The 23,797-nt window shown below is 35.8% G+C and overlaps 2 protein-coding genes across 4 annotated transcripts; one reads left to right on the top strand and one right to left on the bottom strand.

Annotated features, from left to right (window-relative positions):
* Positions 1–2,361: 2,361 nt before the first annotated feature.
* LOC144850716 (protein maelstrom homolog) lies at positions 2,362–10,306 on the bottom strand. 3 transcript variants are annotated; one of them, XM_078708112.1, is made up of 15 exons: positions 10,034–10,306; positions 9,461–9,583; positions 9,279–9,360; positions 8,561–8,752; positions 8,023–8,153; positions 7,671–7,725; positions 7,304–7,454; positions 6,820–6,882; positions 6,347–6,500; positions 5,869–5,955; positions 5,562–5,601; positions 5,016–5,222; positions 4,274–4,411; positions 3,892–4,063; positions 2,362–3,541 (listed from the first exon to the last, which is right to left on the bottom strand). In XM_078708112.1, the coding sequence occupies exons 1-14, from the start codon at positions 10,172–10,174 to the stop codon at positions 3,924–3,926; spliced, it is 1,704 nt and encodes a 567-aa protein (XP_078564238.1). In that variant the 5' UTR covers positions 10,175–10,306; the 3' UTR covers positions 2,362–3,541; positions 3,892–3,923. The 3 variants fall into 3 exon arrangements, with proteins under 3 accessions (XP_078564238.1, XP_078564237.1, XP_078564239.1); XM_078708111.1 differs by having other exon boundaries at positions 2,362–4,063; XM_078708113.1 differs by having other exon boundaries at positions 2,362–4,063; positions 5,869–5,952.
* A 2,397-nt stretch (positions 10,307–12,703) lies between these two features.
* LOC144849662 (DBH-like monooxygenase protein 1 homolog) lies at positions 12,704–23,469 on the top strand. Its single transcript, XM_078706650.1, has 13 exons — positions 12,704–13,065; positions 13,727–13,873; positions 14,848–15,021; positions 15,301–15,387; positions 17,470–17,640; positions 18,199–18,301; positions 18,596–18,762; positions 19,169–19,223; positions 19,650–19,774; positions 20,192–20,251; positions 21,023–21,144; positions 21,535–21,679; positions 22,059–23,469. The coding sequence occupies exons 1-13, from the start codon at positions 12,796–12,798 to the stop codon at positions 22,245–22,247; spliced, it is 1,815 nt and encodes a 604-aa protein (XP_078562776.1). The 5' UTR covers positions 12,704–12,795; the 3' UTR covers positions 22,248–23,469.
* The last annotated feature ends 328 nt before the right edge of the window (positions 23,470–23,797 follow it).

Genomic DNA, 23,797 nt, shown 5'->3' with positions numbered 1-23,797 from the left:
TGCTCTAGTAACTATCGTTTGGGTTCTCTCAGCTCTACTAGCTGGGGTTCGAATCTCTACGGATGTCTTTTTTTAAAAATAAATATAAAATGTTTTTCTTTTATTTTGAAAAAGATATTTAGAGAATCGAGTTAATTTAGGATAGGCAGGGGCTGGTCCTGGATATTCATATTTCGAAGTCCAATTTCCGGGCACCTGGCAACTCTATTTTTCTAAATTATTAGCTCCACCCAACCATGGTGGGCTGGTCCTGTAGAATAATTTCGTTTCATATTGTTTTTATTTAACCATGTTTCATGGGGGTAGTCCATCCAGCAAAGCTCATCATTGGGGCACTCGACAATACAATACAAACAGTACAAAAATACATTATCATAAACAAATTTATTATAAAAAACTAATATAAATATAAAAATTGTGATAAAAATGTTGTTTATGACATTATAGCTCCTCTCAGAATAAAAAGTGATGCTCATGATTAAAACGTTTTCTGGAATTTGTTGAATTGTAGATACGAATTCATGTACAACTTTTGCGCATAGGAGGATTCTGTGACGTCATCATATGGCCAGTTGAATTATTCAAAACGTCGTATTTTCATATTTTACGTCATAGTTCATGACATTTAAAAGTTCGCGCATCCATAATCTTAGTCTGGGCTCCAGACGGAGTTTTGTAAAAATATAAATATTTTTGCACATATGGCGTTTCATACGTGTATTACTTGAGTTTGGATACTCCGTCTGGGGAAACACGCATAAGTCACGTGGTTTGACACCAAGAATTCTTGGTGCATAAATTATCCAGTTGACTAGTTTCAGCCGCATGCCATTGGCTACTCACTCGTACGTCGTTTTAATATTCATATTTCAGAATTTCAAAGACTCAACATCTAAGACGATGCGCATGCGCTATGTTACGTTTAGACAATGTGTACTTGGGTACATTGATGAAAGTTTCTGAAGGCTAGAAATGATTTTATATGCCTAGTAGTCTGGTAAACATTTGATGAGATTTTTCCCAAGAACATGAAAACTCGTCTTGATATGATAGGCTAGCTTCTCCGCCAAATCAAACATTGAATGGATCATTTATTATGCGGAGAAAATTTGATTTAATTCCCACCCAGACCCTGTCCTGTTCTGTGTGGTGGTGTAGCCCTGCTGTTGTGTGCCGGTCGGTGGTGGTATGTACCTTATTGGCGTTTTATTTGGCAGGTCATACGTACGAGTTGAGTAGCCCTACGAAGGAGGCCTAGGCCAGGACTAAACAATTAATAAACAAAACAACTTGGCAACACGTACGTACTCGATCTTTTTCATTTTGAAACAAAATGATCATTGGTTGATTCGAAATCCATATTTACATACCGCCCGCCCCATATAGCCAAATACGGTATGATAACCTACGTCATTCTTATCGGATGTTTGCGGTCTGCAAATCGATTTCTATACGTGTTTCACAAGTCTGTATTTTCAGACAAAAATCGCGGTCGAAATAAAAACAAATAAATAAAAAAAAAGACAATAAATACAGACTTGGGGCAAGTCTACCATAATCTACGTATCCAAATTTCTTCAACACGTCAATGTGGTTGCTCAGATAATTCACTTCCAAAATTGCTATCTACGTGCTTCATTTTGATGACATTATCATGTTAAAAATTGGATTAAAAGATGGGTATCGTAATTTCATCTATGCTACACACTGTATATAAAATAATAATATAGTGTATTCCGTAAATACTGTTATGCTTTCTGACACAAAATAGGTACAATTCATCTAGAACTACTGCTGCTTGCTTATAGCTTCTGAATTAGTAGTCCTCATGTATGTAGCTGGCTAAAGCAGCAGCGTGAAAACATATAGGGCCTATTTTAATTATATTAAAAAAAGGAATCAGCATCTATAATTGTGATGACAATATGAATATTTATTTAGTCATTATTATAATATGTATAATAATAATACTATGTGTAGGACTTAAAATTGATAAGAAAAAATATATTTTAACAAAAATCAAAAACAATATTAATTCTTGAGACATTAACTTCTGACAATTCTTTGTATTTTGTTTACGTTGTTTGTTTAGTATTTTGTTATTATTGTTTGAATAATACAAAACAAAGAGAGGAATATTGTGTACTTTTCTCTCGGAGAACAGATATCAGTATGGCTCAATATATATGGCTCTGAGTATAAAAATGTAACAGCGACCTCTATTCTGTACAAAAATGTAGTATAACACACCAAAAATCTTTCTCAACACCTGCGCCACGAGTAGGAGAAAAATAGTGATATATGTAGTGTATAACCCAACGATAAATGAGAATTGGTGGTGTGGTCCACCACGAGTAGGAGCAGGTTCTACTGTATTTAATTTCACTTTCAGAAGGAAACAGAGCAAATAAAACCTATATTCCCAAACAAAATTCATTCATTTTCATCTTTTTTTACAATATAACTTTTATTCGTGTTTACATACTTGAAAGAAATGAATGTATATCTGGTTATAATGTGTTTTAATTTTTTGAAAAATCATTATTATGATAAAGTTTTGATCATAAAGCCTAACTATTGCGTATAAATACTAAAGCTTGGTTACCACAGGGCGCAACTCAAGGAAGAAGCGTGATGCATGTGATGTAAGCGCAACGAAAGTGATCTGACCAATCACAGGCGATGGATTATCTAAATTAGTCAACTTGCTTAGATCAAGTTTACGTCTCTAGTGGGTACCAAGCCTAAGTTTCATTGAAATTGCCTTAAAATTAGCTTCTCAAACTAATGATAAAAATAATGTTTTTTTTAAACATACTTTTTTTAAACTACTTATTATAAAATTTAAAAAGTTAACATAAAGCAGAAATGGAAAGCTCAAAATAAAAAAGACTTTAGTACAGCCATACATACATTAAAACACTACACAGCACCAAATGCTATGAACCAATAGGAAACATCTACCAATACCTAATATCTGATATTGGGGTTGAAGTTGGGGTGGTTGTGTGTGCTATCACAACACTGATTGGCTTATAGGCATGTGTAGATGTTTTCTTCAATTACCTCATAGTCTTTGGTGCCTATACATGCAAACTTAACATCCATGTTAATGAATATAATTATTATTTCATATATTTTACCAAATGGATAATTACAACACCCACACAAAATAAAAAATGAACAATGACCATAACACACAAAAAAAATGATTAAATGTCTTGCAAACTAAAACTTTTTTTATTTTAAAATTTCTAACAAGTTAACAATCTGGACACAAAGAAACATGGTGTTATCAATATAACTTGGACATATAGTCGTAGTGTCTGGGATAAGGTGAAACAAGAAAACCCTGAAGCTCTGAGAGATTGGCAAAGACGACGATGATTATGTAGGTAATAGGAAAAGTGAAGAAGAGGGAGATGATGGCGATGATGCTACGCTAATTCCGCAAGATCTTGAAGTGGATGTTCCAGATGAAGAAGTAGAAAATGGAATTTTTTACACAAAAGAAATTTACAATTCTTGAATTTCTTGAAGACTAGTAAAAGAATAGTATGGAGTGAGTGCAGAATCTTTAACATTGATGACCGAATAAATATTATTATTATCATGTGACGACCAAATCGAGTCTGGGTTTTAAGCAGTTATCATGACTACATTTTGATATGGATTATTATATAATTTCAAAATGATTGTAATGCAGTAACTAAATCTTTACAGTAACATACAATTATAGTTTAATAGTACTGTAATATTGATCCTTCCTTATTCCTCCAAAACTGGAGAGACCACTAGGCAGATCTACGACAACAACGATAAAAAACTTGCACACTGTCACACGCGGTAGCATTGCAATCGTACAAAAATAAACTCATTAAAGATGCATACTTTACATTTGCGTAAAATGATGAGTCATCAGCTTAAAGATTCTGATAGGCCAGTACACCTCGTCCTCTACCTGTTCCCCGAAAGTACTCTTGTATCTGTTTGGTTTTTTCTTCTGCCATGTTTCTGTTCAAACTTGGAAACTGTTGAGTTGTTTTGGGGGGTACTCCAGAAACTAAAAATAAATGGAAAATATATACATAATGTAATAATTATACATTATTTATTGTAGCGGAAAATAAAACTTCCAGTTTATTTGTCAGTCACAGTGTGTACGATTAGCCAAAAAGAGCTTTTAACAAGTATACAAAATTTAGTTACTGCAGTAACTGCAGTAGAATAAAATAGAGTAGAATTAGAAGTAGAATTTGCCATGGTCCCTTACCTGTTACAAGGCCTCTACCACGTCCAGCAGTCTGCCACGATGAAGCAGGTTGTGGCACTGCAGATGGAGGAGGTGCTACTTTACCATTGGCGTACTTCTTGGGCATTGCACCTTGCTTTTCAAAAGATGCGGGTGGCCCTGAATTTTAGACAAAAATATGTTTGCTAATATGGAGTACAAATTAAATATTGCAAGGTATTTTAAATAATAAATTAAATATCTTTCTAGGAAGTTTATAAACATAATTATTTTATAATAATTTATATATACAGTATTATAATAATTAATCGAGTCCCACCCGAGAACTACTTGTGAATTTTTTCTTAATTAACTTAATAAAAGTATTATAATAACTTACTATGTATGCGTACATGCACTGGTATCTGACCAATCACAGTACATTATGCTAATTAAAATAATAATAATTAAATAACACACCCCCTCCGCAACTATGGCAATTTAATTTAAAATTTTATTTTAGTTTCAAGAGTTTGCGAATGAGTAATAAATAAGGAGATCAAATACATTTATATGTAAAAAGAGGATAAAGCTTTGTCAACAATATCAAATTAGTTTGAAAAAAAAAAAGTGTGATGTGCCCAAATATAGTAGTGATATACCCACATATGGTAGTGATATGACATCATCATGTCCATATATGGGCAAATCACACTTTTTTAGTCAAACTAGTTTGATTGATAGTGTAGACAGAGCTTTAGGCCTTATGATGACAAGGGTTTACCTCCAAGTGATGGCCACTCATCAGCATTTGAAGCAGACATATTAACATCTTGTTGATAAGGTCTTGAGCCTGGTCTCCATCCAGCATAATCTAGCCTGGGCATACCTTCTAGGTCCGGCTCGGAGGCTGGCTCAGAGGCCGTGTCTGTGAAGGACGTCTGCGATAAACTTCTACCAGGGACAGTAACTCCTATACTACCAGCAATCCCTGTAATCAATATGGTATTAGATGAAGTAAAAGCAATAATAAGATCAGATCTGCTATTCAAACAGTTAAGCTCTGTCTACACCATCAAACTAGATAGACAAAAAAAAAATTGTGATTTGCCCAAATATGGTAGTGATATGCCATCATCATATCCATATATGGGCACATCGAAGTTTGATAGTGTAGATAGAGCTTAAGAGACAAAATGAGTTATAAAAAAGTAAGACTGTGTGGGGGGTTAAAGGAGGTGGGGATATTAAAAAACCCTGTTGGTTTCATTTGACAACTACATGGTATTCTAGAAGTGTGTGGTTTTTTTTCTGTGAAAACTGTTCATACCTCGTCCTTTTGGTCTTCTCAGAGGCTGTTCTTCTTGAAGCTATATAAATATTAGATTGAAGATTACGTATAAAAACCCAGAAAAAGATATGCTATTATTATACAGCATTACTACATACTGTACTCAAATCTAATTCTATATTTATTATATCATTTTTATAAAATATGTAGAAAATTGCTCAGACTACCGTATACAAACAAAAAAAGTACAAAATGATGACATTCTATAACATTTATTGCTCATAAGAAACTTAATCGTTTTATGCAGTTACTGCAGTAGAATTATTTTGACATGATCTATACCTACCTCAGGTTTATTGTATCGTATGTCTCTTGAGGCGAACGCTGAACCTGCACTCAGTTTGTCAGAAAGATCCCCATACCCATTTTGCTGCTACACAAAAGAGAAATCAAAAATTGTTTGTAGGTTGGTTTCTCAACAAATAAAAACAGATATGTCATACATTTTGTTAAATTTTTAAGCTGGTCCTTTCCCCCTGATCTGCGTATGTTTGGAGCAATTCAAATGGAAAAAAAGAAATTAAACACTTCAGGGCTGTAGCCAGCTCTCGCCTCATCTGAAATTTTTTCGATTTTCACCACCCGACCTAATTCCCCAGCACAGATCGCCATATTTTATATTAATAATTATATTTCAAACATCTTTGACTCGTCTGTTTTAAGATCTCGCTATGGCCTTGCACTTAAGTACTTATATTAGTTTTTGAGACACGATAACTGATAAATGTATAGATATTAAACATGAGACATAAAAATTGTCTTACCCTATTCACGGGCATTTGATTCTGCCTAAGCGGAGGTGGCTTGTAACTTGAAGGGGTTGTATACGTATAATAGGATCGATCGGACCTCACAGGGCAATGCGATGCAGTCAACTCAAAGTCATAAATCGTAGCAAGTGAATCACTCAAAATGTAACTAATGATTGAACAAATACAGAGAAAATGATAATAAATATTAAAAATCTGGTTAACTCAGACGTCTCAACTTTGGAAAATACTTTGGTAGAATATTATAGGAAAGTATCTCAAAACAAGAGAGGGCAAGATATCAAATAAAAATAGACATCAAACTATAGAGGGCGCTTTATGAAAAAAGGCTTAAGGCATCTGCAATGAGGCTGGGCTTGTACCTTACAGTGGGTATATACCATAGGGGGTCACATGGTGAGCTTATAGTATACATCAGGGTGGGCTTATGCTAGAGTTAGTAAAGTACATTAATATTGATAACTTACCAATGTATTTTTGCTACAGCAAGTGCACAATGCTTATTCTCCAATTCTTCATGGAAATCACATCTGCAGAGAGAAACATTATATTTATTAATCTGATTTCAATAATATTTTTAAATAATAATAACTTCTAATCTATATTTGGTGAGAAAAGTTAATTCTTAACAAATACAGTAGTATTTATAAAATAATTGTAATTTGAATTATTAATAGTAAAGCTTTAATAATAACCCTAGTATTAGTAATCTTTTGCAATTGCTGAAGCATAACAAGCGTCATTAGCCCCTCCTCTTTTAAAAATGGGGCTACAGGACGTTTTTTTATTATAAGATAGAAAATTCAACAAAATTAACTTTTTATGTAAATGCTTATTAAAACATTGGGTTATCTCTATCTTCAACATGCGCCGAAAATAACACGCCCTCTGTTACTCTCTTTATTTCGCTCATTTTCTAAGCACTTAAATTATTCGAAATGTTGACGTTACCTTGTGTTTGACTCGTAATCAAAGGACGTGGAGCTGAACATGATGGTGGCGCACGTAAGCGAAGGTTTATCACCCCGAACTCCATGATAATACAGTTCAGTGTACAGAATCTCCAACTGGTAAATTTTCTCATCAAGTCTATTTGGTACATCTATTTAAAATAAACAAAATTAGCTGATTATAATAATTATTAATTTTAATATAATAGTAATTTAGATTTTTATAGCGGCATTTTAATGGTTATTGCTCATGTCGACTCCTCCTAGCACGACTGACTCCTAGCACAATATTCCGCTCAATCCTAGAGTAGGCCGCCCCCACGTTAACCTTACAAGTACTTGTTTATGTACAATACTTAAACACTTACCAGCATGCCTTGCCATCCAGTCAACACAAAACGCAACTTTATCACAATTTTCTTTCTGAAAAAGGGAAAGAAAAAAATGTTTTAATGCTTCATGAAATTAATTTAGTTTTCAACTATCTTTAAAGAGGGTAACCTTCCAGTTTAGCCCAGGGGTTAACTGATATCCAGGGGTTTTCTTTAATAACATTTAAAACATCTTATGTTATGTTATCTCTTATTTTCCATAGCGATGTTTGCAGCACTATTGCGTCGTCGGTACTTGTGATTACGCAATACAGCACCTTGCGTCGATACGTCGCTGCGTTACGCTCCGTTCTAGAACCACACTTTAGAAATTCTTGCGATTACTTACAAGTGTGTATAGGCATGGCAAAGATTTCCTCTTGTCCGGGTTAATGAAATTGCACATGTCTGCCCATAGTTCCCTATAATCTCTCTCTGCTCTGTCAAAATTTTCAATTGGGATTTGGTGTTTATCATCACCTAGAGGATAACAACAGTTTGAAATGTAGAAGCTATTCAACTTATTGTTGTGAAAGTAACAAGATCCCTGTGGGGACTGAGGTTCCAATTTGTGTGAAGTTTAATTAAAAACAGGTTTGATGTTGTTCTCTGTACTATTAGTGATCAGGTTTTGGCAAACAGGCATCACATGTGATACAGGCATCACATGTAATACAGGCATCACATGTGATACCTGCATCACATGTGATACAGGCATCACATGTGATTCATATGTATTGTTATATGACACTGTATTACAGAATTTGCCATGATACTGATATCTATATTTATTACTGTTACTGCTCGTCTGTGTAAATTGGCCTTTAGGCTACAAGTCACAGGTTATTCTCCCACATTTTGAAATATTTATACCAAAAATGTCTTACTAGTTGACAAGCAGAGAAATCTAAAACCCATAGGTATTGGTCCAGGATCTATGAACCTATGAAATATTCTGATGATACCGGCGCTAAGACTGTACTCAACGATGGCGACTTCAGCAGGTAAGTAGCCTTGATTATCTGGAAACTTACACAGCACCTCAAACGTGATGATGTAAAATATCTCTAAACAGACACCTGTTGAATGAATTGATAATGGTAATTCTAAGGCTTAATGAATAGTAAGAATATCAATAAATATTTAAAGATGTATTGTCCCCCAACAAACATGAAAAATAAAGATTTATAAAATTATTGGAATTTAAGGTGGCCAATGAATATTAACCAGCATTTTTATATCCAGCTAGAATGGTTACCTTCTATAAATAAATTGGAAATAAAACAAAGCTAATTAAGGAAAAACTGAAGGAGTATAACTGTTACCACAATTCCATAGGCTTCTCAGAAAACGAGCTAAAAATAAACTATTTTTCTTTTCCGCTTCCTGTTACAAAAAAATGTTTATAATAGAATATGTTCCTATCAACATACATTATATACATCTTGTTGTTCCAAAAAAAAATCCTCTTATGCTTTGTCTACACTATCAAACTTTATGTGACAAAAAAATGTGATGTGCCCATATATGGACATGATGATATCATATCACTACCATATTTGGGCATATTCACACTTGATAATGTAGACAGAGCTTTATATTTACCTTCTCCTTCAGGCCAGAATTCGCTTACACTTCTTTGCATTCTTTCATTTCTTCGGTCTATTTCATCAAGATCTATTGTCTCCTATAAATTAACAATTAAAAAAAATTTTTAAATAGTTGCAACATTTAGAAATTATTAGAGAAGATAACCAATTATTTCATCAATATAATGTAATACTTACAGACATGAGATTGCCTACACAGTCAAGACGCCCTCCCGAGTGTACACCACCAGCATCTCGCATTTTCCGTTTTGCTTCTTTGGCCTGGTCATTGTACATCTCCCTCTCGTCTGCCGATAGATTCTGAAGTAAAATTATATGCTAGTTTTATGCTAATGAATTATCCTACAAACGCAGTATGCAACAACACATGCATAATTTAAGCTACTTACTATGAATTCGACTCGGCAGTTCAATTATTAAAACATGCAGAGAGTAAAAACTAGCCTTAAAATGCTATTATATCACAGTGACCTAATAATCATTAGTTTTCACAATTTTCAAACAAGGAAGAAATAATTTAATGAATTAAAAGTTATTTTTATTTTGTTAAAGAAAAAAATTCTAGGCCTAGGGCCAGGCTATTTTTTATGGATACCACAGTGATGAATAAATCACACACATGCTGACTGGCCTACTCTTAGTGCCAGCACGAGGTCTGCTGGATGATGGTGGGCGGTGTAGTAGTAGGCCTAGGTAGCCTAGGCTAGGCTCAATCCTATAAGTATAATGATATAATTTATGATGCCTTACCTTCCATAGTGGGTGAGCAATTTGAACCAACTCGTCCATTCGTTTGTTGTTGTGTCCTTGACGCTGAAGTTCAGGTTTTATATCTTGAATAAACATAGATAAACCAGTAATTTGCTTCTTGTTTTTCTTTTTATTAGGCATTTTGTTGTTGTATTTCTTTTCTTTCAACCGTAATGCACTTTGGAGCTAGGCCTCTCTTGTGAAATTATTGTTACTGGTTACAAGAGCTCAGAGAGCGTATATAGCGGAAAGAGACAACAACTATGAACTAACTGTCCTCTCTGAACTGATGGCTTATCAGGAAATAAACATAGTGCCCTCCATTATTATGGAGGCATAATCCATTTTAACTAGAGTCGATTACACTGATTCCACTTATAAGGCAATAATCAACATAAAATAAACAGTAATAATTATTTAAAAAATCAATAAATATCTATCTATTTAAATGAGTAAAGTTTAATTTTTTCAACGTAAAATTAAATTTAAATACCCCTATTATGTTATAGTATCGTCCATGCTGACCACATGTATCGGAAACGCTATTTTGAGCATGCAGGGCGCCGCGTGTCGGCAGGATGTACCAAAACTTTTGCGCTGATTTATGTATATGCTTTTTTGGATTGCCTTTTAGTTTTTTTTCAGTTACCACCTACCTGTGATAACGGTTTTTTTAATGTAAAAATCAGTTTTCATGTGTATGACCAAGGCATGGTGTGAGAGTAGGTCTACTTAAATGTAATACAGATAGGCCTACCAAAAGGGCGCACTCAGCATACCCATAAATATTTCAAATAAGTGACGAATTTCATTTTATTTTTTCTGTCTTAAAAAATTTAAATTAGCTTCATTGATTTTTTCCGGAAATTGCTCATATAAAAATATAAATATGTATAGGCCTACAAATATAACAGGTAAAATTACTACAACGCACAGGCCTAAACAAGAAGACACGGACATCAGACATGAGGAGTGGTCTTCTAAGACACTCAGTAAGGCTTAGATAGCCAGAGTTTGCTCATTCGTATTATGGTACAAAGTAGGCCTACGACGCAACGCAATGGACACGTGATGGATCATCCGAAATTTTGCTTGTGATTGGTCAACTCACTGTGCTAATTTAAGATTAGGCGCACTAGCTGGGAGTTCGGCTGAAAAACAGCCATGAATAATCACCATTGATTGAGCCATTTGATGAATTAAGACATATTGATGGTTATTGTAAAGAAAATGTTAACAATTAATAACTGATAATAATAATAAGATTTACACAGCGCACATATCCACAAAAGTGCTCAAGGCGCTTGATCAGCTCATATTTACAGGTAATATCAAGTCTTCGCGGTTGGTTATAATTTGGTTCACTCTTTCCTGATAAGAATTAGGCCTAGGCCAGTTTATTTTTTAGAATTCTTTTCTAGCAAAAATCTGTAGTTTGCGACCTTTATTGCATTAATTTGATTCACTCTTTCCTGATAAGAATTAGGCCTAGGCCAGTTTATTTTTTAGAATTATTTTTCTAGCAAAAATCTGTAGTTTGCGACCTTTATTGCATTGTCACATAAATCGCATTAAAATCTAGAGTAGAATCTTTTATCTTCACCATTTGAACAATAAGTGTAACCTTGAACTTCTGCCAATGGGTTTCTATTGTCGGTCGTGTTCACACGCTAGAATAGAATGAATAGATAGATGGAATAATCTAGGCACTCAGTGATGCGAATCTGACCTTGATGTCGCTGCAGAATGAATATGCTATTTTTGTTTGATAAAGACGAGATGTACTGTCCTATTGAAGCGTGCAACAAAAATATATAATATAATATTATATAAGTTTTTAAGCAAAGCAAATCGCTTGAAAAAAGCAAGACAAACAAATACTCACAAATATACAAATACAATGAAGCGCTCAGAATTTGAGCGAAAAACAGATAACTAGAGCTTATGATGAACTTTCTGACGTCATCAATATATCGTTTTTCTTGAAAATCTACTAGGGTGTGGTCAGTTAATAATGTATAATATTAACTTGGTTCCCACTAGGACGCAACGCAACGTAATGCTTGGTTCACACTAGAGACGCAACGCACGGACGTAGTTTAGACGCAACGCAATGAATCAAGGTGACCAATAAAGCTTGGTTTCGACTGACGAAACTCAAGGACGCAACACGCAAACGTACTACAAAACAAGCGAATTGACTAATTAAAAGATAGATTATCAAACTGTCGTTTGTGATTGGTCAATTCGCTTCGTTACGGCTTGCGTAGCGTCCTAGTGGGATTTGACCAATCAAGCGCTGGATAAGAACTGTCGCTTGTCATTGGTTAACAACTCGCTGGTTGGAGATGGGTTTTTCGTCTTTGCGCGTTGCGTCTTTAAGAGCTATACTCATTTCCAATATAAAAAATCGATTAATTCATTTGAATAAGTCAGGTAGCTGAAAATTGTTATTAGAAATTACATATCCAATCGATAAAACGCAAGGCTATTATGATACGCCCAACAGAGGAAATAAAATAAACTCCTTACAAAATAACAAATAACAACGCATACCACACACAAAAGATATACTTATTATCTACATTACAAAAGAATAACTCACGTCGTATAAGATTAAACAGTATTAAAAACGTATACCAGCATAATCACGCTCAAGTGAGTCTCATTTTCCATTAACTTAGTCACAAGCAGCGTTTAAGAGCGGAACCAACTGTTATTTATACATTTCTGTGTGAATTTTTTTTCTAATAAGTCTCACAATGTCTGAGATTGTATCAAAGACGATATTGTTTGTTTGTATGTATTTTGTGTTAGTAAACACCGAAGATTCCGTCAACGAGGATCACGAGGTTGTTATGAATGCCGAGTATGATTTTAAGCTAAAATGGCGAATTGATGACGGAGACATTCTCCTTGAAATGAGTGCCGATACGATGGGATATGTGGCCATTGGCTTTTCTCCTAACGGTGGAATGCCCGGATCGGATATCGTGATCGGATGGGTCAGAAATGGTCAACCATATTTGTCTGTAAGTTGATTAAATATCTTGAAAATTATTTTGCTTTTCTCAAACGCATTGCATAATTGCACCAGAAGGTCCACTGAATAACTTCAAGGATAACTCCAGAATAAACAAACCGATATCTATTTGTTCTTGTTCAAAACTCTTATAAGTTTGATGTTTTTCCATGCATGCCTACGTAACATTACTTACAACAATTGAATACTGTTACTGAAAACAAGTTTGAATTGACCAATAGACTACCGGTAATGTTTTAGCCAAGTCAATGACAATTTTCAAAGCATTGGATTTTTCAAAACAAAAATATGACACTTTATTAGGCCTATCTACTCTATGTTCAAATTATAACTGTAGTTTCTAACTTTTGTCTGTGTTTGCATCGAGAGCATTCAAATTCAACAACGATATTTTTGGTATATAATGTCCTTATCTTGGTTCTCATTTGCATACGGGCGCGTACACGCCATACGCAAGTAAGTTGACCAATCACAAGCAACAGTTCGCATAATCCATTGCTTGTGATTAATAAAGTTAACTCTATTGCGCATACGATACTGTACGTACCCGTGTCCTTGCGTTGCTTCTTAGTCCGAGATTAAACAAATGTGAGATTTACAAGATGTGAAAAAAAGTAGTTTTCATAATTCTTTATCATTCTTATATTTAGGACCGTTATGCAACTGAATATGCCAAACCGGAAGCGGATACATCTCAGGATTACACTCTTCTGTATGGACGTGAAGAAGGAGGTCGAACAACAATTGGATTCAGTCGAGCATTGAATACATGCGACGACAAGGATAACGTAATAAATGTACGAATACTCATCAATCGTCATTATTCTTTAACTAAGGTCAAGATCTTTCGATGACCTATGACCTGATCCAAGTATTTTGAAGTGTCATTGATCGCCTGGACCATAGAGATATTATTGTGTGACTGTAGGTCCAGGTGATGGTTTCACTATAATATCTAGGCCTAGAGATCCATCAAACCTGTATCTCTAAATACAGATTACCATTTTAAAGTGGACCAATACAATTTCTGGAATCTTGAATCCTGAAGAATTAAAGTTATGTTGTCCCCCAAAATCATGAAAAAGATGTCCAAAATCAGACTTTGAATATAGGCCATTTTGCACTTTAAATGAAGTTATTCACTTCTATAAAAAAAAAACGAACAAAAAAATATTCAGTGTTTAGTCAAATCAAAATGGCATATTCAACAAACAAATAATAATGGTAAAGGATATCGTTTTTGTTATCATCTGTACAAATGATAACAATAATTGAAAGACAATTTTACCTGTTGTGTTTTGAATTTACATCTGTACAGAAGGAAATTGGTTCAATAGGTATAGATAAATAGGTAGCAATGCAGACGCTTTTGTATCCATTTTTTTTGTACCTGAGCGGTTTTGAATAATTATCTGTAGCTTTACAATTTTGTTATACAATTGGTTTTTACAATTATTAGTTTTGCTTACATAATTTGGAACTTTCATTATAATGCTATTTTTTACTTATTAAACCTTGGTTCCCACTAGAGTTTTGCTCATATATTTCGAACTGTCATTATGATGCTTCTTTACTTATTGAAACTCGGTTTCCACTAGGACACACAACGTAAGGGCGTAAATAAGCGCAATTTGACCAATCACAAGCGATGGATTATCTGAACTGTCGTTTGTCATTGGTCACTCGCTCGCATTGCGCTTATGTCGTTCGTTGCGTCCTCCTGGTTAGGAACCAAGCTTACCAAAGTATTTTTCTTTATTATTTATCCTAGGATGACACAATTAGGGTCATTTGGGCCGTGAATAACATGGATCCTGTGAATTCTGATGACATCATCTACCACGGCACGTCACGTGGAGTGCGATCAATCCTATTGCTCAGTTCTCAAGAAGATGAATTCGACTTTCCCGAAGAATACAGTTATTTTGATGGATTTATGCCAAACGTATTTATTCTTTTCTAAAGTTCTGTCCACACTGTCAAACTCTGTATGACAAACAAATGTGATGTGCTCATATATGAACATGATGATGTCATAGCACTACCATATTTGTGCACATCTCACTTTTTTTTCACTAGTTTGATAGTGTAGACAAAGCTTTACTTTCTTTTATTTGCCCATGATAATTGTGGTAAACATAAACAGAATGGGGAACGGGTAAACAATAATAAAACAAGAGAAGCTATAGCCGTTTCTTTATGTTTTTTATATAATTTATATTAGGTGACAGTACCAGAAGATAGCGATACAACATACTTGTGCTTTTCTTTACCTGTTCCAAAATTTGACAGCCCAGTACATATTTTCCGGGTAAGTTATGGCCAGGCTTTTTAATTATACAAACAGAATAAAGTTTACTTTTAGAATAAATTTAAACATATGTCAATGTGTCAACATCTGTAGTAACTTCATAATAGCCATTATTTTAGTCTAATTACAACTATACGCTACCTGTTGCTATTTCTTTTCCAATATGATAAAACTTGGCAAAATAAAGAATGCAATAGAGGGCGTGCTATTTATTATTTCGGCCCATATTGAAGATAAGGATAACTCGAGATTTTAATAAGTGTTTGTGACGAATCTGACTTGTTACAACAACGAAACTTGCACTGGTCTCCCATACTCGCAGTGAACCCCAAGAAGGCCTACAAATCTTTCTCCATATTTATGCCGTTTATGCATGACGTCATTCTATTTTAATCACGCATAAAGGCTAATTTACACAGACGAGCGGTAACGGTAAGCAGAACACCGCGTAGCTTGTCCCACCTACAATCTGTATCTATCCTCAGCGGAAACCGCCCGTTCATGTAGGCCTAAGTCATAAGGAATAACATAGATTATATATGTTTATTACCGTTACCGCTCGTCTGTGTAAATTGGCAGGCCCGTAGCCAGGGGGGGTTTTTATGGTTCGGGCGAACCCCCCTTTACAGCGAACCGCACCCCCCCCCCCCCTTAACCGACTGCGAACCCCCATCCCCGACATCCCCAGTACCTCACCACCCTCATCTCTGAAAATCCTCCAACAAATACGTGCCCCACAATACAAAAGGTTATTTGTAAATTGAAAATTCGTAAACTCGTTCGTGAATAACTCATACCTTATTGTTAAACAAATGAATTGGTTGCCGATTTTCACCTGAAAAATAATACGAATTTTTGGTCCCAGGATGTAACATGATATTGACGCGAGCTTGGGCACAAACGATCGTACAAAGGACACCGCTAGACAACCGCGTACTAATATTTAAAAGGAATGAATATAGGCTATATTTCGTTTGTCGATGAATTTTTGAATTCATGTGTGAATGATTGATCCATTAGAGGTAATCTGTTATGGCTCTAGTAACACTGCTATGCGTGGGTAGGCTACTTCTCATGTGTAGTAGAGCGTTTCTTTGATTGAATAGTGTTGTTTGTATTATAACACAAGTTCATTTTGGATTTTCAGTAAATTACCAATGGTTTATTCAAAGTCAAACTGTAACTAATCCCTCAAAATGGTATTATTATACCACTATATTTTTGAAAAATGGATTGCGTGACATGAAAATGGATTGATAGTAAAACGTAACAAAGATACGTTCTTGTCTGGTTATTAGGTATTCATGCTCCGATGAAGCAGAGGATTATTTTTGTAGCGTTCCATTTAAAATGAAAAGAAATATGTTGGTTGTGAAGGTCGTTTTAACAATAAAAATATCAAAACATTCAACAATAATAAAATGCCCTGCAACTCTGTAACTACTTTATGACTAAGCCTATCAAGTTCCGGGTCCGGATGGATATTGTATACGATGAAATGGAACTCAATTTTAATTTAGTGGCAGAAACAACATTTAGTATGAAATTAAGGCTGTTGCCCGGGCCACAAGGGAAACACCCCTGGGTCCGCCCCTGGCTTTAATAAGCATTGAATTTGCCTTCTCACCCAAATTGTGCTTTTTTTGGAGGGCTTGTAACTTGAACGCAAAACAAAATACCGAATGATCAAACAATCGGCGGTGGTTCCGCACACAGAGCACGCGCATCTAACATACGGCGGCAACAAATGTTATCGTGAGGAGGAGGAAAAAAGTACGATCGTTTTGTTCAATCGTAGCATGCTGCATGAGAGTGTTTTTCCGGCCAATTAGAGGTGCCATTTATCATGAATGTTATGTACGAGAGTACCATTTCCGGCCATCAAGGGGTGTCACTAAATTCACCTCAGACCCCACCCGCGGCGCAGTGACCCAAATACTTATTGTCCGAACCCCCCCTTGACAGATCCTGGCTACGGCCCTGATTGGCCTTTACGGTGTGTAAACTGGCGCCATCATAGAAACTGTATACATTGGTGGTCAGGGAGCAAATGTATTTCTGAATGTTTCCTTTCTTTTCCAGGCCGAAACTATCGTTCAAGAGGGACATGAGTCGTTGGTTCATCATTTACTGGCGTACAGTTGCCAAGGTACAACCACTAACTGGACAGGTGACTGTTATGATTCAGCTAACATGCCAACGGACTTGCGAGATTGCGACCGTTTACTATACGGATGGGCTGTCGGTGCCCAGGTAAGTAATTAATATAATAACATAATAATCAATAGCGGATCCACAAAATAGGAGGGGGGGGGGTCGGGGGTTGTGGGCCTGTATAGGTATACTACATGTAATATGTATAACTCAACTCAAGCCATAAGCAAAATGTTAAGTTATTCCTTAAAAGCGTGGTTCTTACTAGAAACGCAAGGACGATACGCGCAACGCAAGTGAGTTGACCAATGACACGCCACTTTTCGAATCATCCATCACTTGTGATTGGTCAAATCACTACGTTACGTTTTTGCGTTGCGTCGTTAAGTTACGACTTTGCGTTGCGTCGGTAGTGGGAACGAAGCTTAAGCTTGATTTCCACAAGAGACGTAATGCAAGACGTAAGCGCAACGCACGCAAGTTTATCAATCGCAAGCAATGGATTATTCGAACTACCGCTTGTCATTGGTCAACTCGCTTGCATTGCATGTCGTCCTTGCGTTGCTTCCTATAGAGTTGGAACCATGGTTTAGTGGGAACCAACTTTTATACGATAATGAAATTAGTTTCTCTACCTTATTTTCGTCTGTATTATAGCCATTGAACTATCCTGAGCATGTTGGAATTTCTCTTGGCAAAGAGGGTGACCCCACCGTGATGTTTGTCCAGATTCACTACGACAACCCAGGCCTATCCCCAGGTATTTATCGTATATTTAAACAATTTTTTTGTTATCGAAACTGTTACATCATTTTAACATCTGTTGCCATGATCGTCAGATATTGTGAACAAACTTACCCCGCTCGCCTCGTCTAATTTTCAATTTTCACCACTCATCCCATTTATCCAGCGCAGATCGTCATATTTTATATTAATAAATATTTAATGCATTGCCTCGTCTGTTTTTAACCTCTCGGTACGGCCTTGCTGACCTTTGGCCTCTCTAACCAATAAAAACCCGGCAACAACGAACCCCGTTTCTCTACTTTCACAGATTTCCACGACAACTCTGGCGTCAGGTTTTTCTACACGCCTATGCTCCGTGAGTACGACGCAGGCATTTGGGAAATAGGCGAGGCTGTCACAGAGCTGCAAGCTATTCCAGCAAATGAAAATTTATTCAAAACATTTTCATTTTGTTATGCGGATTGCACAAGAGAGGTAATATTAAAATCTGGTCCTTATCTGTAATTGTAAAACTGTAATATAATATTATATATTAAATTATAATTATTTCTTCAATAAATAAGTATAATTATTGTATTACCCGCCCGTGCTCCGCATTGCATTGGATAAAGTGTGGTCGGGAAACGAGTTTGCTCGGAATTTATATTAGGTCTGTGGCCTAATGTTACTGTTACTGATGTTTATGCGCAGTTAGATAGATAGAAATTGTGTACAGACAACAAAATCTAGCTGATCTCCCATCTCATGGGACGGACAATTGGGTGTGAACACGTCACTCGATTATAGGCAAGTATCTAGTCTGAACACAATATTAATTTTTTAAAAGCCCTCCAAATGATCAATTAATGTTTCAAACTTTTTTTTATTTTACTATATTAAGGTATTGGATGAGGACATCAAAATATTCTTCGTGTTTTTACATTCTCATCTGGCAGGTAATCAGTCATGTTCTACTGTTATGATTTAAGTAAACAAGTCAATGCTTACGTCTGTAAAGATGCCCTACTAAGATTGTGCAGTGCATACGAGCATTTTGTTTGTAGTCCTTACCCGAGAAGACTTGTTCTACCACCAGAACCATGGAGCGATCGAACCGTACCCTTGCCGATGTTATGACTATGGATAACGGTTCAATCGCTCGACCACTCACTTAGTCTTTAGTAAGACTATCATTGGAAGGATCGAACAAAAACAATTGGGAACCAGTCGAACTCGATTTGAATCTTTTAGACAAAGTGAAAATGAGTTAAATTTGAAAATCAACGGGAATTTCCTAAATTTTGTTTATATTAACTACATCATCGATAGTGAAAGTCTGGAGGCCTAGTGGCGTATTCATTGACCTTTTCTTGTCCACTTAGGTAGGCAAATGATCCTCCAACATTACCGAAATGGAAGTTTGATTGACGACATGGCAAGGGACGACAACTATGATTTTAACCAACAAGATGCTCGTGTTTTGAGGCCAGAAAGAGTGTTTAAGCCGGTGAGATAAACATTAGAAAAATAGAAATGATAGGCTTACGTTTGAACATGATTCTCCTACTAGGCCTCAGTATGCTCCCCTCGGTGCCTGTTTCTGCTGCAACTGCTCAAAATGCGGTATAATATAAGATACGGTATATTTTATACCGTATTACTATTTTTCAGTAAACCGTTTCTATTAAAAATACTTTTTGGGTGGTCGTGTTAAAATTCATCATTTTTATCCAAACTGCCATTCGTGAGCCGGAAGTATATTGAGCGTGCGCGCTGTAACTCTACTCTGGAGGAATTTCTCGTATTCATATACGGGGCGCCGTTCGGAACATTGCTATTTTTTTTGTCGACAAACAAAATGTTCCGAACGGCGCCCCGTACTCATAAGCTTTATTACGTATATTTTGTCGTCTTCTTTTCACAGGGTGACGAGTTCGTGTTGACATGTGGATATAACACAGTAGGCAGAGACGATATTACATTTGTGAGTAATTTGGTTCACACTTAATGACGTAAGCCCAACGCAAGTAATTTGACCAATCACGACGCGCGATAGATTTATCGCGTCATGATTGGTCAAAAATCTATGTTACGTAACGAATAACAGTTAGGCAAACATTTTAAGTCTGTTACCATGCGAATCTATCGTCACCAACACTCTTAATAATCTGATTGGTTGCTCTTTGTTTGCATATCACAAGTACTGTACATGGACATACGAATAATACGCATGCGCATAAACTTTTTTCCTAGGGTAAAATAGGATGGTACAGTATTTTACGAGGACGTTTTGATTAATACAAATAATTCCACTTCTTAACTTAATACTGCACCAAACCTTTCTAACCATATTAGGATTAAAATAAAATTCACCTCTACCAGCTACAGGCTTACTTTTATTTTACTTTTAATTTTACTTTTAATTTTACTTTTATATTTTATATTTTTTTTTCATTTTGTGGAATGGCATTTATTCTTTCCCATATTCCCTATACATGGACATATGAATAATACGCATTTGCATAAACTTTTTTCTTAGGGTCAAATAATATGATTTAAACAAGTATTCATTTAAGACTGTTCCATTACTTATGTATCGTCACGAATATTCCTGAATTCTGATTTTTTTTCGCATACAAAAAGTACTGCAGATGGAAACTTGAATACGCATGCGCATAAACTTTTCTAGTGTAAAAGGATATAAACTAGTATATAACTAGTATATAATAATAAGCTTTTATGTTAAATTTTTTAGGGTGGATTGGGAACGTATGATGAGATGTGCTTAGCATACGTTTTTTACTATCCAAAACAAGCAAATGCTGGATCCTGTCAGTCCACGCCTGACGTAGCTGACGTTTTTACTATAATGAACTTGTAAATATACTTATACCTAAACCAGTACATGTTGATATAGAATAAGTGGCATAACCACTCGGCTACTCTACATGGCACATACAAAAGTGTACCAACATGATGGATGTTCGTTAGTTTGGTGTGTCCACGAAGGAACCATACCGTATCTCTTGTTTAATCTAATTAGATCGTCAACACACAGAGAACATTCACTATCAAATAGCATTACACTAAGTTATATCTAAAGCTCTGTCCACACTATCAACATTTATGTGACAAAAAATGTGATGTGTCCCGATAGACATGATGATGTCATATTACTATATTTGGGCATATCACTGCTATATTTAGAAACATCACAATTTTTTGTCAAATTGATAGTGTAGACAGAGCTTTAATTACTAATTACAGTGGATGCCTTCCCGGTGATGATGTGTGTGCATACGCCAGTCTAGCACAAATGGACCCAGTCGTGTTAAGAGAGGGTTTGTACAACGTGGCGAACACTGCCAAGCGAAACAGCTACTGCAGAGACCCGGATTTCAACCAGATTCCTGTAAGTTGTTTCGGACCTAACCACTCTTAAGCCATGGTTCCCACTAGACGCAACGCAACGACGTAAGAAGCCGCAACGCTAGTGAATGGCCAATCACAAGCGATGGTTTGGTCCAACTTTTGCTTGTGATTGGTCAATTCGGTTGTGTTGCGTCCTTGCGTTGCATCCTAGTGGGAACCAAGCTTTAGGATGCAACCCAATGACGTAAGCGCAACTCTCAAGTAATTTGACCAATCACGACTAATAATGATCGTGTCGAATGATAGTCGAATGTTTGTGTTGCACTTAAGCTTGCTTCACACTAGATATTCTATATGCCCCACCTCACTTGCTATTGAATGAACAACTAATTAGGCCTACTATCAATATTTAATTTCAGGGTGTGGGATTTTACAAAGATTTTCCTGTTTGGTTCAGTGTAAACGATCGCATTGATGATGCAAATGACGTATGCAGCAGTGAGACAGGGACTATGGCAACAGGAGGGAGTAGTGTTTCAGCTATGCCTGCGGGATTGATAATGTTGCCGATGTTCAGTTTTGTTACCAGACTGATATTGCGGCAATAAAATAACAAAATATATCGTTTATAATTGTTTTATATCATCAGTCTTATCAGTTTTATGTTTGGTTCTCATTAGCGCTAGAGACGCAACACAAGGAGTCGACGTAAAGCTTGGTTCCCACCAAGACGCAACGCAAGGACGTAAACGCAACGTAAGCGTGTTGACCAATGCCAAGTGACAATTCTAATTGTCCATCGCTTGTGATTGGCCAAATCACTTACGTTGCGTTACGTCCTTGCATTGCGTCGATAGTGGGAACCAAGCTTAAATACAAGAAGGCCGGTGAGTTCATCAATCACAAGTGGATTTTTGAACTGTCGCTTGTCGTTAATCAATCCGCTTTCGTTGCATTTACGTTCTTGCGTTGCGTCCCTAAATCTCTGTCTACACTACCAAGAAAGTGTGATATGACATCATCATGTCCATATTTGGGCACATCACATTTTCACATAAAGTTTGATAGTGTAGACAGAGCTTAAATGGGAACCACGCTTTAAGACGAGATGAACGATGACAATTAGTTTTAGTTTTACTGTTATTCTAGGATTTCTGAAACGGGCGACGGGTTTGAATGAAGAAGCTAGGCCCCCATGGATTTAGGGGCCTCTGCACATTAGCGTAGCAACAATTTTACCAATTTTAAAATGTAAATGTGTGTGTGGTATTACTACCTACAATATTGATAACATGTCAAAAATAAATATATATAGCCTATATACCGATTTATAATTTCATGGTGACAGACAAAAATGGAGCGCGAGACTCTCTGGCGATCCCCTCGAAACCTATTTAATATACATAGTTAGTTTGTACTGAATCTTTTTAACACCTTTTTTGCACTGGTCAATACATTTATTATAATGTCAGTCTATCATTAAGCGTAAATGTTTACTTACCAATGTATAGTGCAAATCATAATATTATATATCGCATTTAATCGGTGGTTGATTAAAAAAATAAAAACATTTTTACTTTTTAAATAAACAGTAGGCCTAGCTTATGAAAGGTAAATCAGCCTATAAAGTACTACTACTAATAATAATTAATAATTCGAAGTATTTATATGATGTATATTCCTTTTCCAACCTCAACGAATACTTTACGAGCCCTGGTGTCGTTTCCGGATTTGAACCCCGACTTCATCTACAAGGAAGGCGCCTTAACTATTAGACCACTAGACATTCTAACCTTACCACCATCATTTTTTTTTTCGGTATATGTATGACACGCCAAAATGAATTAATAATTATTCATATTTTATATATTTATATATAATAACGTTATTAATTAGCTATGTTGTTGTATACATAGACAATTTATATTATCTTGTTTCTAAATAAAGAGAGTATTGTGAAAAGAAAGTCCTGGTTTTGTTTTCATATTTTTGTGAATTGAATAAAACTACTTTATACTATGGCTTCTAAAATACCCCTATGGTGCAGTGGTATGTTCCAAATAATGCCTGGTAAAATAATTCAGTTGGTGCGTCGATCGTCCATAAGTGCTATTACAGTCGTGTGGTTGGTAGAGGAAGAAGACTGACAACATTAATA

Source organism: Antedon bifida, chromosome 8 (assembly GCF_963402885.1).
Source record: "Antedon bifida chromosome 8, ecAntBifi1.1, whole genome shotgun sequence".
Taxonomy (NCBI): Eukaryota; Metazoa; Echinodermata; class Crinoidea; order Comatulida; family Antedonidae; genus Antedon; species Antedon bifida.
This window is presented reverse-complemented; position numbering and strand designations above follow the sequence as displayed.

Bases quoted from the DNA above. Each gene is read 5' to 3' on its own strand.
- LOC144850716 (XM_078708111.1), bottom strand. From the start codon at position 10,174: ATGCCTAATAAAAAGAAAAACAAGAAGCAAATTACTGGTTTATCTATG. The intron at 8,753-9,278 runs GTAAATATAAAG...TTCATTCAACAG, and splicing joins ATTCTGGCCTGAAGGAGAAG to GTGTCTGTTTAGAGATATTT. The intron at 5,223-5,561 runs GTATGAACAGTT...TATTGATTACAG, and splicing joins GAGAAGACCAAAAGGACGAG to GGATTGCTGGTAGTATAGGA.
- LOC144849662 (XM_078706650.1), top strand. From the start codon at position 12,796: ATGTCTGAGATTGTATCAAAGACGATATTGTTTGTTTGTATGTATTTT. The intron at 19,775-20,191 runs GTGAGATAAACA...TTCTTTTCACAG, and splicing joins CAGAAAGAGTGTTTAAGCCG to GGTGACGAGTTCGTGTTGAC. The intron at 21,145-21,534 runs GTAAATATACTT...TACTAATTACAG, and splicing joins GTTTTTACTATAATGAACTT to TGGATGCCTTCCCGGTGATG.